The sequence below is a fragment of the Epinephelus fuscoguttatus genome, linkage group LG13, assembly GCF_011397635.1.
Source record: "Epinephelus fuscoguttatus linkage group LG13, E.fuscoguttatus.final_Chr_v1".
NCBI lineage: Eukaryota > Metazoa > Chordata > Actinopteri > Perciformes > Serranidae > Epinephelus > Epinephelus fuscoguttatus.
Genome location: NC_064764.1, coordinates 38,567,452 through 38,583,109, shown reverse-complemented (window position 1 = coordinate 38,583,109; position 15,658 = coordinate 38,567,452). Strand labels below are relative to the sequence as shown.

The window sequence follows — 15,658 nt, the reverse complement described above, 5'->3', positions numbered from 1 at the left end:
ATTCCAGCATCTTTAATACAACCTCTGGGGGTCCTGGTCCTTTCTCTAGTCTTGCTCTGTCTCGCTCTCTGGGTCAAAAGGCAAAAAATGGCTGAATCTGCATGTCTGAACTAGAACATGTGATGTCCTCAAGAAGACCTGAACATACAGCTGTCAGATTCTTCAGCTAATATTAGACTTTGTGCAGAATTTCAAGAGGAAAAGAAACTGAACACATGCATGCTGGGGTTGCCTCCCATGGCCTGACTGCTCGTGGAGCTCAGGGACTGTTCTATATTTATCAGAGAAGGGAGGTAACTGGGGTGTGACTTTATTTATTTATTTATTTCACTTGACCCTCCCCGAAGCTACAAATATTTCTCCTTGAGCCTTCCTAGGTTACTGGGGGTAAATGCTCAACACTCCCTTTGCACCAAATGCAGGTACTGGAGCCAATGCAACAAGCAAACAGCACAGAGGGAGTGATGTATGTATGTGGGATGCTAATTTGTCCAAAAGGGGTCATTGTTCTGTCATGGGCATCTGTCAATACAGGTAGGGACCATTCACTCAGGGACAGCTGCTGCCAGACGGAGGAGTACATAAAGATTTTTGACCACAACGCTGGGTCATGTCAAGCCAGGTGTACGCTGCTAAATGTAACGTTGAGATATTGTACTTTTGAATGTTTATGGATGGTTGTATCTTTTTCATTGAAGTCTACAGTGGTGAGAAATAAATTATGCATCAACGTGTCAGTTAGTAGCCTGTCTGCAGCCCCCTCAGTGGGTTTAAGTTTAGGCTTAGCTGCTATGCAGCTAATATCTTTGGAAAAATCCAAATCCTTCATCACACAAACTGCAAATACAATTCAGCAGAATATTGGTGCATGACAGCCACACCAAACTAACAAACGTGATATTTCACCATAATTATTCTGGTATGTCCGTGTAACAGCCACAGGAGATTGTTGTTTCCATAATCTTATATGTATTAATCTGAAATTATAGGCCGAACATTCACTCTATTTGCCACAGAAAGCTGGTCTTCTGTCTTCTGTAAACATTATGTCACCTTAGCTGTGGTGCAAACGTAGTATTTGACTGGAGATATGCTGGAATTTACCCCGCAATTTTCCCTTAATGGCTATAGGAGACAGTTGTTTGCAACATTGTTGAGAGTTGTTTGCATAATCCTGTATATCTACCTATATAATATCGTGAGAACAAGCAGCGATCTCATACCGTGCCTGAAATCTCGCAAGCTCTAGATAAAGCCCAGCTGGATACTACTCCAGGTGGAGGTGTCTCGTCCTCGGTCACATCCAGACCTTGAAAATAAGGCTGCAACCGGTCCCATTCCTTGCAGCAGAGGCATTCCTCTTCTGTGGCCACTGGGGCACAGCATTCACAGGTACACCACCAATCTCCAGAGCTACGCAGCCTTGCAGCAGCCATTCCTCCTCTCTCGTCCTCTACCTGTTGCACCTCTCTCTCTCTCTCTCTCCTCCTCCGTTCTTCAATTTCACGAAGCTCTTCGTCAGTGTATTCTGGCTCAAATAAATAAGGGCGGCCATCAAACTCTGCAAAATCAAATTCCTCCTCCACAAAGTCCAAGTCTGGCAAAAAGTCAGCCATTATTCTATAAATCTTTCATAAAATAAATGAATGAACTTTTCAGGCTACTGTCCGGTTCTGCCTTCCAGCTGTTGCTGCTTGTTCTCGTGAGATTTCGGCCGCGCTTTGGAAAGCAGAGCTAGATGGTAAACAAACATGGCAGCACACCGGTAAGGTAAGACAACATGTTTACATGTCGTTTTCTATATGTTCTCTGACATTTATCCTAACGATATGAGGCAGTCTTTGTGGAAAAAAAGCTTGTTTAGTGGACTAACTTTGCACTTGAAGGTTGCCCGTTCACTTACGTTTTAACAGGTCTGACGCTACTATGCGCCCTGGCTGTATCTAGGCTAACGGCTAACATGCTAGCTATTATTTTTATGTCACTATTCACTTGAAACAAATTTAGGTCGATAGGAGACAGGTTGAAATAAACCGAAATTTCCCTTTAAAATATTGTTGGACATGTCTACCCCATTTTGCACCACCCCTCAGAAGTAACGAACAGTCCCTTAGTGACGACAACACTTCCTGATATTTTTCACTGATAGTCTTGAGAGAAATCTGACTTCCTGATCGAGGTGCGAGCTCGGCCCGACAGCCACAGACCCTGGAGTCATTTAACATGATTGCACATGCGAAGGCCTGGGTTGCATCACTCATCCTCTCTGGCTGCTGCAGTCCAATTTTCCATGGCCTTCCTGTCAAAATGGGAGAAAAAAGCTTCAGAAATTCACTTTAGAGTCATTAGGAATGTCTGGATGTGAAATCAGCGCTGCCATCCTGCAGATCAGACTTTGAAGTCTTCATTAGCAAACGGCTCAGATAGACCAGACTGCACTGGAGTGAACTCCTCTCTGTCCTTGAATAAGACCAACATTCAGTTTATCTCCCTCCATCATCCATTCATAAATTGTGCTACATTAAGCGCTCAGCGTCCTGGCTACACTTTTATTTACTAAATAACATTTCACAGTGACAGATATAGACACAAGGCAGCTGAGCGTCATTTAGACAGAGTCATCCTCTCATGGCTGTTTGTACTGATGTGACCCACTTTGATATGTGAATGTTTCATATCTTCAGACAACACTGAAACACAACCAGCCAAAAACAGAAGCATGAAATTTATATGTGTTTATGGAGCTGCAGCTGGTCTGCAGAGGACAGAGCTTAGACACACCCAGGCATCAACATGCCCACACCGCCTCCAACAACACATTAGAAAACTCCCACATGAAGATGCTTCTGGAAAACATGCTCGATAATGTGAATAAATCATGACTTTGAATATTTGGTTCATACACATGTGGGTTCTTTGGTTGCAGGCAGAATGGAGTTTTAAATCCACAAACGTTCCTCAATAATGGAGCCACTGTGATGACACAAACAGTCTCATTAGCTGAATGATTTTGCAGTTAGTTGAGGGATGTGTTTTGTAGCTAAGCAGCCCATCTACAGGAATTAGCTGTCTTACATTTGTGCTGCAAAACTTCCACCAAAAATGGTCAGATTAGCAGTTTGCAAATTTCATCAATGTCCTTTTCCTGCTAAGCATGCTAACACACTGACATGTGTACATTGAACCTATTAGCATAGTAACGTGTCATTTGTTTCAGCGTTGAAGGTTCAAGGTTCAGTTTATTGTCATTTAAATATGTTAAAAACATGAGGGAACAAAATTCAGTACCCACGTCCAGCAGCGTGCAGAATAAATAACATTTTAAGATAGACCTAAAATAAATATAACCTGAAAGCCTCTAATAAATAGAGCACATATTAATAAAAAAAACAAAACAAGCAGCATGTTAAAGTGCGTAATCGTGCATCTATAGCTTCACGCATCGCAGTACAAAGTGCACAGGACAGACTTTAAGCCGGAGATTGAGCATCAGACAATTTCCCTCATTCTAGTGAATTTTCATGCACCAAAAAATGTCAAATATTATTTCTATTTTTTGGGGTTTTTTTTTTTTAGATTTTTGTTTGTTGGGATATTTTACTTGTACTTTTCAGATATTTTACGGGTAATTTTTTTTATATTTAAACTTTTTTGTCAGTCTTTTTTTTTTTTTTTTAGCTATTTAACTTTCTTTTAAAAATTTGCTTATATAATATAATACAAGCATTATACTAAGATTTTTTCACAGTTTTTCCGGTATTTTACCAACATACCTATAGGTACTTATTTCTTTTTTGCTGCTGTTGTTGTTGGTTATCTGTCTGTGATGGCCCCTGAGGTGCTGAGCTGGTTATGGATTACCAGTAACTGTTTTTCCCTTCTGTTCCTGAAGGCATCACGGGAGTGCAGCAGCTGATTTGGAGCACCTGGGCTGAGGGCACCTGGGGGATTGAAGCCCAGCTCCAGTGTTGGACTCATCCCCTCAGGCGTCAGCACATTTTGGCCTTTTGTTTGGCTTCGCAACACCTCACACTTTACTGTGTTCACTCACATCTACGTCTCTGACTCACTGATTAGCCACACATGTTGTTTTTTGTTGGTTGTTTACTGAGTAACAGTAAATACCTTTTGATTTAACACCATCCACTGTGTCCCCACCCCGTCCGTATATGTCATGGCCTAGGACCTGGGTTATTACAAACTGGAGCTCCTCTGGGATATGAACCTGGGACCTCCCCGGATATTTCATAGGCTGAAACACAACGTTGTTTTTTCTTGAATGCTTTCAGTTGTTTCAAAGCACAAGTTTTGCCCCCTCCTTTGCAAGCTAGCTGCTATCACATTAGCCTCCATGTCACAATGTTTTTTCTTTCCACTGCAGCATAAGTTCTTTTTACACAGAGGTCGTCCATAGAGCCTCAATGAAGTCCCTTCTTTATGCCGCCTTTGCATTTGACAGCATCGTGGCGCTCCAGTGTGTGATTTTAGACAGCATGCCGGTGTCTGTTGCTCTGGTTGTTCTGTCCATGCAGACATTGTTTCAGCGCTGTTGCTGCTTTTGATGCTGCCTCAAAGGGGAGATAACTCTGTCCCCCATTCCGTGATTGTACCTTTTTATTCAGAATGGTGCGGCGGCATAATGATGTCAAATTCCCGCCTTGGAGAGGCTGTGTAAAAAGATTATTTTCATGGAGTCTGGTGCCCACGTTGTACATGAAATTACTGTCTAATGTAAAACCCAGTATAGTCTGAACTCTGATTTTTTAAAAAGGCCTCATAGTTGGGCTTGTGGTGTTAGAAGTACCAGAAAACAACTCTTCACATGGACAGGCATGAACTGTCACAGTTTAAATGAATGTAGACATGATGTGTTTGTATGGCCTGTATAGAATGGACGCTGATCAGAGCTGCAGCTGAGCGTCAGTTTGCTTTTATCTCCACCTCATGTGTGTGTGGGCGGTGGGTTAATGGCTCCTCTGTGCTCCTGTGAAGATAACAATAACCAACAATATGAGAAAAGAGAGAGCTTGAATGTGATTTGTGCCGAGGGTAAATGGAGTTTATTTATGTTTATCCTCCACTAGCCCCGTGGTAATGACATCCCTGGAAAGGAATCAGGCTTCAGGGAATGGATGCAGCCAGCAGAGGCCTCTCACACATACAGTCAAGTGTGTGTGTGTGTGTGTGTGTGTGTGTGTGCGTGTGTTTTTGCATTTATTTAGAGAGAAGAGAGGTGGTGGAGTGGTGCTCCTGCAGGTATCCTCTCTGGAATAGTGATGAAGGAGAAACGGAAGACGTGTGTGCACATGTTCACTGACTGTTTGTTCTTACAGGTAACCAATATTTCCTGTAACTCTGTGTGTGTGTGTGTGTGTGTGTGTGTGTGTGTGTGTGTGTGTGTGTGTGTGTGTGTCATGAACATGCTCAGACCTCTCTCCTCATGTATTCAGATGTTATCACCTCCATCACCACACTGAGCTGTTGAGCTCCAGCTGTCTGACTGTCTGTCTTTGTCTCTCTCGTGCAGAAAGTCAAGATTAAACATCACATGTTATCTCATATTCCTGTCACATCACGGCTCAGTGAACACTGTTCTGATGAAACAAAAACACCTGACGGCTGAGTGTGGGCGACAAACACAGTCTGCCATCTAGTGGATGGAAGTGGTACAGCAGGTTACAGTTTGTCTCTATTGAATACACGACAAACTAAACTATGGACACAATTCTGAAGACTTGGAGCCTCAGAATAAACAACAGGACTCCAGACTGGTTTCTTGGCCAAAACAACACTGGTCTTTGCCACATTCTTGACTGTGCTTGATTATGGGATGTATTTGCACCCAGTGTTTGCATGTGCTGGGCTCTGTGTACCATGATGCATTGAGATTTATTACCAACTGTAAGCCCCTAACTCATCACTGTATCCTGTCTGCTCTGGTTGGCTGGCTCTCTTTACAATTTCTTAGGCTTTTTCATCTGCATTCTCTTATTTACAAAGCTGCTCTTGGCCTTCTGCATATTTATGTGTGTACATTAAAGGGAAATTTCGGTTTATTTCAACCCGTCTCCTATCATCCTAAATTAGTTTCATGTGACTAGTGACATAGTATAATAATAATAGTTGGCATGTTAGACGTTAGCATAGATACAGCCGTAGCGTCAGACCTGTTAAAACGTAAGTGAATGGGCAACCTTCAAGTGCAAAGTTAGTCCACTAAACAAGCTTTTTTTCCACAAAGACCGCCTCATATCGTTAGGATAAATGTCAGAGAACATATAGAAAACGACATGTAAACGTGTTGTCTTACCTTACCGGTGTGCTGCCATGTTTGTTGTTTACCATTTAGCTCTGCTTTCCAAAGCGCGGCCGAAATATCGCGAGAACAAGCAGCAACAGCTGGAAGGCAGAACAGGATGGTAGCCTGAAAAGTTCATTCATTTATTTTATGAAAGATTTATAGAATAATGGCTGACTTTTTGCCAAACTTGGACTTTGTGGAGGAGGAATTTGATTTTGCAGAGTTTGATGGCCGCCCTTATTTATTTGAGCCAGAATACACTGACGAAGAGCTTCGTGAAATTGAAGAACGGAGGAGGAGAGAGAGAGAGAGAGGTGCAACAGGTAGAGGACGAGAGAGGAGGAATGGCTGCTGCAAGGCTGCGTAGCTCTGGAGATTGGTGGTGTACCTGTGAATGCTGTGCCCCAGTGCCCACAGAAGAGGAATGCCTCTGTTGCAAGGAATGGGACCGGTTGCAGCCTTATTTTCAAGGTCTGGATGTGACCGAGGACGAGACACCTCCACCTGGAGTAGTATCCAGCTGGGCTTTATCTAGAGCTCGCCAGACATATTTCAGCCGCGCTTTGGAAAGCAGAGCTAAATGGTAAACAAACATGGCAGCACACCGGTAAGGTAAGACAACACGTTTACATGTCATTTTCTATATGTTCTCTGACATTTATCCTAACGATATGAGGCAGTCTTTGTGGAGAAAAAGCTTGTTTAGTGGACTAACTTTGCACTTGAAGGTTGCCCGTTCACTTACGTTTTAACAGGTCTGACGCTACTATGCGCCCCAGCTGTATCTAGGCTAACGGCTAACATGCTAACTATTATTTTTCGTCACTAGTCACTTGAAACAAATTTAGGACGATAGGAGACAGGCTGAAATAAGCCAAAATTTCCCTTAAGCAAAAAATTGAAAATGGCTCTGCTCTCCATCTACAAAACGTGTTTTCTATTGTCTGTATTGAGGGTATATACAGAGTTTGGCAAGTGTGCATTTATGTCTGCAGCTCCTCAAATGTGGAGTCTTCTGCAGAAGGACTAAAGTTGCACTCAGTAGTTCCTCTTGGTTGTTTCTGAGCACTGCTGCAGGATTTTTGTACACACTCTTCTATATGCCAATGTCAGAGTGTATCTTAGCTGGTCTTTATAATCATGTGTTGTTGCCCTTTTTTGCATTTTTATGGTTCACTTCTTGTGTACATTAACGTACTTTATGGCCTTTCTTTGTAGTAATCTTATTTTGTGTTATATATTGCTCCTTTTAGAGCTTTCCATTCTTATTCTGTATTCTTGTTCTTTGCTGTCTGTTTGTAACTTATGTTGCTGCCTGTCTCGGCCAGGACACTCTTGAAAAAGAGATTTTTAATCTCAAGAGGTTTTTCTGGTTAAATAAAGGTTAAATAACTAATAATTAATAAAAAAAAATGCCACTGCTTAACACAAATAGAATTTTAAAGCACTTCTTTGCTCTGAGCTCAAATCTCATAGTTTAGCAAACTTTGTTTACCTGTAAAACACTGGCCTTCAAAATGCCACACCCTCATTATCAGGTGCTCTTCTTCATGTCTCACCTGTTCCATCTCACAGTCATGGACATCAATCAGTGCAATCATGTGTCAGAGTATAAAAAGGCCTCAAGTGACCTCTGCTGCGTTAGGTAAAAATAGAGCAGCATGAAAAACAGTTCTTTTGCAGTCAGTTCTGTCTCAGGAACATTTACTGTATTACAGTAACAAACAAATGTTTGCTTTGCTACGTTTTGTATTTCAGCACTGATTTTGTCATCACATCCTCAGAAAGACCATCTAAACATTTTCTTATTGCAGTGTTCCTTATTTTATTTTCAATACTTATAAATTGTCAGAATCAGTGTTGCAGTAAATGAGTTTACAGTTTGACTCTGGAAGGCTGGGTTGTTAGTTTCAGCCCAGCTGGAGCTCATTGGGAAGACAGATGTGCATATACTGATACACTGACTGCATCAGTGCAACATTTAGTTGTTATATTCACAGCCATGACAATACTTTATATTATATAGTCCATACCCACTGGTAGCTTTGTCACCTTCTACCTATGCCAATCCTCAATGCCTATGTGCAGTTTCACATAGATTGACCACGTCAGTGAGTAGAAAAACGTGGGACAGACAGAATGACTGACTGACAGAATGACACGCTGACAGTTTCCGTGATTATGTACAGCATACCATACCATGACTTAGTCATACCAAACATTAGAAACAACACCAACATTGGTCCACAGGGGGGAGCCACAGCGATCGGTCGCATTTTAGCCATTTTAAGCATTTTTCTGTTGTTATAGCGCCACCCAGTTGCCAATTAGAGTTAAATTTCTCCAGTCACCTTGAGGCGTCCTGTTCTACATATCTACCAAGTTTAGTAAAAATCCATATGGCGGTTAGGCCTAGATAAGAAATGAGCTCTCTAGCGCCCCCATTTTGTTTGATGGGCTCAATAATGGAGGGTCCCCTCAGATTATGTGTGGTCATATGCCTACAAAGTTGCGTGGTGATGGGTGAAACCCTTGAGATGTTCTACACCTTTATGTGATGAGCCACGCCCTCTGCAATATTCATTGCCTTATAGAAGCTCAGTTTTAGGAAGTTTTCCAACTTTTGCCAAGAGGGAACTTTAGATATTGGTCCCTAGATTATGTTCACCCAGTTTCATGCAGATTGCTCAAACTTCCTAGGAAGAGATCCATTTGAAGTGTTTTTCAAAAAATTCAAAATGGTGGAAAATCTATATAAGCGCCAGTTATGGGTTCTTGAGGCAAATGTGTTCCTCATGAGGAGAGGCATCTCTGTGCAAAGTTTCATGTCTCTACGACATACGGGGCATGAGATATGTCCATTCAAAGTTTGACATTTCAATCGGTTGCTATAGCGCCCCCCTTTGGCCAATTGATGTAATATTGCTTCATTGGCATCCTCCCATGACCCTCTACCACTGTGCCAAATTTCACATGGATTGACCAAGTCAGTGAGGAGAGAAACGTAGAACAGACACACACACAGTTTTCGTCATTATATAGTAAGATACCAAAAAATGCAGCCTATTTTGACACAAAAACACCAAAACTTTAGGGAGCAAAAGAAACAGAACACAGAACACATTAACAGTATTTTGTTGGTGCTGTAATTCTCTCACACCAGAGTTGAATTGACTGCTCAGCTGAACATGCTATAGCAGCTGCTCTAACCTGCATAAAGGATCAGGCGTTGCAAAGATAAGGCCAGGAGAATCATAAAACATCGCAGCCAGTCTGATAACTGCTTCTCACTCTGCTGAGGTCAGGAAGAAGGAGCCGATGACACCAGGCAGCACTGAGAGGCTCAGGAGGAGCTTCTGCCCTCAGGACACAAGGATACTGAATCATCACCCTGCCTTAGACCGCCCACTATTATATTCATTATTACAGTCTTTTTTAAATGCACAAACAAAGGAACTGATGGGATTACATTTCACTGTAATTATATCTTATATGATTTTATGTGACAAATTAATGTATTAACTGATTGATACATTTACTTTTAATACTTTCAGTACTTTCAGTGATATTTCTACTTTTACTTTACGAGTAAAAACTGATCCCAATACATTTTCAACCACCGACCATGATAACTGAAGTGCACCAATCAGGTGCAGGCAATGTGGGTGCACTAGGGCCCGTGAGGTGGGGGCCAATAGGGAGAGCTGACCCTTAAACAATGTGCTGGGTGGAGAACGGCTGTTTTGAGTAACTGCTACTTTGAAAATATGCTAATGTTCAAAGAAGAACTCTCATCAAATTAAAAACAGTGCCATTTGCAATTTTTTGCTGTTGAAAAAATCAAACCTGTCTCTGTCATGTTTATTTTTTCTTTATTTGTAATACAATCAAAAGCATCTGCAACAAATTCATATGATTATTCTACAGCTATAAATCAAGTACTAAAACTGCTAAATCAAATTAATAATTTCCCAATTTCTTTGGTATTTTTTGTTATATACAGATGTGCAATGATTGCTGGGTGATATATATATGTTGATGGTATCCAGTGTCAAGTCTCTGATCATGTGACAAGACGATATGTGCATGATAGCATACACTAGGGCCTGTCATAATAGCGTGCACTACCATACTGGCACCTGTTATCCTTACTGATCATTACATGGATTACTTTTTAAAAATTTATTGATTAAATCTTCTGGTCTGAAATATCTTTGCTATCACAGCCCAAAACTCAGATGAAGCAAACACTCCCAACTCAATCGCCAGGAAAAGCGTTGGCATTGTACGTTTCTGCAAACCAGATACGTTACATTTGCATGTCATTGTACCGTAGATACACTGGAACTTTATATTTCAGCAGTGCTGTGGTTAATGTGTGGTTAGGTTTAGGCAAAAAACCCACCTGGTTATGGTGATTAAAAGATCCTGTTTTGGCTTGAAACACCCAGTTTGGGGGGCAGAAACTTGACAATGCTGGGAAGTATGTGAGGTCACCCAAGTCCATGAGCTAATGACAAGACAGAGAGTCTACAGCCGTGCTGGTGGCTCTGTGAGGCTGCACTCAGCCACAGCAGAGCTTTGAGTCAAATGTCAGGTTCTAAGTCTTTGTCATGTAATTAACAACAATTACTGCAGAGCAGTCAGTGGCAATTAAGTTCATGGCCTCTCAGCCAAACAATGTTTCCACGAAATGTATAAAAGAAAAAAAGACATGCATGTGAACATGCTGACAGTGTTGTTCAGATGTTTAATGTTTCTATGTTCATCAGATTAGTTGATTTACTTATTAGCACTTGACACTTGATGTGACTGTCTGAGCTGCATTTCATCCAATAGCTGTTGAGACGTTTCACTCCAAACCACAAATATCAACCTCATGGTCTATCTGGAGGAAAAGTCATTAACAGTGTGTGTGCAGGGGCTCTGAAGTGTCTATGTCAGTGAGGAAAATTCAACATAGTTTTCCTCTAAAATGCTGAACAGACAGCCTGACATGACCCTGCATGTGATCTCATGTTGCTCACAAGGTGGTGCTAAAGTTTTAAGTTAACAACTATACTGTTGGTGAAGACCTGTGATCTGATTCTGTTCATGTGCTCAAGTTCAAAGTGATTTACTATCAAATGCACAAAAATTACAGAAGCACACATTGCCTTTGAAAGTCAGGGTCTTCTCCAGGGCTTCCTCCAAAAATGATTGAATTTGTATAAAAAAAGAAGATCATACATGTAAAAACAGAATGAGAATCCAAGATATAACATAGTGCAAGTTAAATATACAGTAGGGATATAATGTAAGATGAATAATGAAATAAAGTAATATAAATGTGTGGATCTGTGTGCTGAAAAATCCCATAAAGACATTTACAGCAGCACAAAGGGAGGCGCAGCTCATCATGACAGCTTCTACAACTTCAGGCGATTTTACACCATGTTTCTACAGCAGCCCAGAACAGACAAACCAAACACGGGCTCCTTTTTATCCACGTTAAACTGCTCTATGTAGTGTTTTTACTGGTTTTAATTAGTGTGTCCCTTTGCTTTGGAGAGGAGGAGGAGACCTCAGTAAAAACCTGCTGAACAACGAACACTGAAGGAACTCAAACCAGGAGAAGTTTCAGCCGGTTGAGATCTGCACCCCTCACCACTAGATGCTGCTAGATCTCTCTAAATCTTCCACACTGCTTCTTTGAAATAAATCAGTGGTCTGGGATTAATTTTCAGTAACTAAAAAGTCTTAATTCAGCTTGGTCTTTGGTTGAAATGAATAAAATCAAAGTATTTGTTCACTTGTTTTGCTGTGGGAAACATGACCACAGTCTTCAAGGACTCTGTATTTATATTATCCTCAACATTTTCCTTTTTAAAGACGCCTCCAAAATTCATCTCAACACATATTTTAAATGTCAACTTGAGTTTTTTTTCTTTTAATTAATGAACTCAGTTATTTTCTCAGAGCCTGTTCGTCCATCCTGCTTCATGTTCTGACCAGTTTGTACCAGCAGGTGGCGCTGTTGTCTATGATTTATCCTCCACAATCCCCATGAGCACAGATAGTAACAGCAGAGAAAGAAATAAGGGTGTAACTCCTTCGGATCTAACACGTTTCATACTTTGATTCTCTTTGTATTGTTTGGTGAGGGGGAGGAAATCAAACCAGCTCGGACACTATTATATTTTATTATTTCATTTCTAGGACAAATATGTCCTTGATGTGTTTTTATGAACCAAACGTTGCACGTGAAGTTTGTACTTCAGTGTGTGTGAAGGAGCCGGACCACAGCAGCTCGTGAGGACGCGCGCTGCCTCATTGGCACATGTCCCGGCGGGGTGGAGCGTAGCGGGGCCGCCTCTTGTTTTGCGGTCTTGTTTTGTCAGCCTCACAACAGAGCAGCTGCAGCGGCCGTCCGGAGAGCAGCAGCCCGACACCAGCCGGTCAACGAGTCACTGGACGTTATTATTCCCGGTTGGATCACGGGAGCAGGGCGCAGCCAGGAGCCGGAGGGGTGAATCTTTCTGTGCGCAGCTTCCACAGGGAGTGTTTGATCCTGAGCAGAGGATACAGAGGGCTGCTGCTGCTGCTGCTGTGGGCTGCTGAAGGTTGAGATCACCGTTGTCCTTCTCAGCGCTGACACCGTCCACTGTGTCCCGAAGGAGCATTTTAACTGTGGAGCTTCTTCGTGGCCAAATGGATGTGAGTGCGTGAGGAGAATACTAATGAACGGCGCGCTGCGTCCTGCCGAGGCGCACCGCGTCCCCCGCTGCTGCTGAGGGCCACAGCAGAGCCGATCAGTCATCCAGAGCGCACCGGGGCCTGCGCACCACCTCAGCCTCTGCACGGGAGTTAATGAGCGGGGTCTGAGCACCGGAGCTGTTTTATTTCCGAAACCAGGAGGTGGATAAAAAAAACCTGCAGCAGCTGCAGAAAGGAAAAAATGGGCAACAGCTTCTCCAACATCTCTGCCTTCCAGTCCCTGCACATCGTCATGCTGGGTCTGGACTCTGCTGGGAAGACCACAGTTCTGTACAGACTCAAATTTAACGAGTTTGTCAACACGGTCCCGACGATCGGCTTCAACACGGAGAAGATCAAGCTGAGTAACGGCACCGCGAAGGGCATCAGCTGTCATTTCTGGGACGTGGGAGGCCAGGAGAAGCTGAGGCCGCTGTGGAAGTCCTACAGCCGGTGCACCGATGGGATCATATACGTGGTGGACTCTGTGGACGTTGACAGGCTGGAGGAGGCCAAGACTGAGCTGCACAAAGTCACCAAGTTTGCGGAGAACCAGGGCACGCCGCTGCTGGTCATCGCCAACAAGCAGGACCTGCCCAAATCTCTGCCGGTGGCGGATATAGAGAAGCAGCTGGCTCTGCACGAGCTCACCCCCTCCACCACCTATCACATCCAACCTGCGTGCGCTATAATAGGTGAGGGGCTCCACGAGGGCATGGACAAACTGTATGAAATGATCCTGAAGAGGAGGAAATCCCTAAAGCAGAAGAAGAAGCGGTAACAGTAAGAGCAGCTGGCTCTGTGGACAGTGTTTTAATGAACTGGAAGGAATCCGGGTTCTGCCAGTGTTGCCCTGAACACCTTTACTTTGCAGTGATTTTATTCTCCTCAGTTTGGATTAAAGCTGTTTGACGCTGTGAAGCTCTGCTGAATGATGCCTCTGCACACAGGAGGCTGCAGGATATACAACACACAATAACCAAAAAGACACATTTTAGAGAAGAAACTTGAAATGACTCTTCAGATCTACAGCATGGAGGAAGAGAAACGGGCTGGCCCGTTCATCTGCTGCTTTATATCCTTGACTCTGAACACAGTTTGACTCTGAAGAAGAAGCTCACTGAGGACTTTTATAGCATCATAGTTTTTATTTCCACCCACAGGAGGTCTGCTGTGGGGACACGTTTGATTTTGCACGTGGCTCGGGTCACTTGTGCCCCCTGCTCTTTATTATTTTTTTCCTTTTGGAGATCAGACATCTGTAGTTTGAGTCTGGATGTCACGCTGACTGTTTCTTTGGGAGCATTGAAGTAGCCTTTCCTCTGTGTGGTGGACTGGAGGAGGACACAGCGTCCACTACTTTGCACTTTTCATTTCCTAACAGACAGTAGAGAACTACACTGTATTCATAGAGGAGCAGATCCAGGTGGTTTATGTACTAAGAAGCCAAAATTGAAGTATTTTTTGAATATTAAAAGATTTAAAATCCATGATTTGGGTGGCTGTTGTTCATTCACATGATGTGGTCGAAGGAGTGGTGCTGTGAGATAATACAAACAGGGGCTCTATAAAGATGTGTGAACTTTTGACCCGGTGCATGTCTTTATTCAGATCCTCACAGGTGTGGATCAAAGGGAGGTCAAAGGTCGCAGAGTTCAGAGAGCCTGCAGGAGGTTATATGGGAGAACATCCCTCTGGTGTATGAAGATGTTTTAAAAGAAAAAGGCCTGAGCACAGAGTTCTGTTTGAGTCTTCTGCACGTGAAGTGAACATTTCGAGCACAGCCGGAGCTCGTTTGGGAAATTTATGGATCTGCATTGCAGTGCTGAATTTTCTGCTTCACAACAGTGTTTACAGCAGCAACCAGTGCTCCACTGGGACCAGTGCTCACCAGTACGTTAGATTATTGTCCTGAGTGCAGTTAATTATAACTCACCACTCTCCTAGCTCATTTTATAGAAACATTTTTGGATGAAATGGGCCTATTTGCTCACACAGCTGCTAGTACAGTATGAGCTCTGCTTTAGTCAGAAAGTTGCTGAATAAGAGTTTCTGCTCATGAATTATAATTACTTTGATTATTGATGAATCTGCCAGTTTTTTCTCCAGTAAGCGACTACTCTGTTTGGTCCATAAAATGCCCGAAAATAGCTAAACTGCACATCAGAAATTTCCCTAAGGCTCAAACTGACATATCCAAATGTCTTGTTTTGTCTTAGCAACAATCCGAAACACAAACAGTATTTAAACCACCAAATATTCACCTTTCAATCAATCAATTTTTTTCTTCTTTAGAAAACAAATAACTTGAATGATAAATGGATTATCAAATGAATTGATTAATTGTTTGAGTTTTAATTTGTGCTCTGACATGAATAATTCTAGTGTGCGTCATGTGCCTCCTGTACAGAGTTCTCCTATTCAAGCTCTGGCAGTAAATGTGTCTGATCAGCTCAGTGACAGTTCTTATTTTGTGTTACAATCAACAAAATTTAAAATGCACACAGATCTAAGACATTTTCATGCACACAAAAGTCTTGTATCTCTTAAATCTTAGGCCCACCTGTGTAGTAATGAAGCTGTTTAACCAGCACCCAGATATGCCACACCTGTCAGGTGGAT

The 15,658-nt window shown here is 42.5% G+C and overlaps 1 protein-coding gene across 1 annotated transcript; it reads left to right on the top strand.

The window, feature by feature from the left end:
• Positions 1–12,427: 12,427 nt before the first annotated feature.
• Positions 12,428–14,594, top strand: LOC125899254 (ADP-ribosylation factor-like protein 4C). The gene has a single exon (XM_049593382.1). It carries the CDS (start codon positions 13,239–13,241, stop codon positions 13,815–13,817), a length of 579 nt encoding a protein of 192 aa, XP_049449339.1. The 5' UTR covers positions 12,428–13,238; the 3' UTR covers positions 13,818–14,594.
• The last annotated feature ends 1,064 nt before the right edge of the window (positions 14,595–15,658 follow it).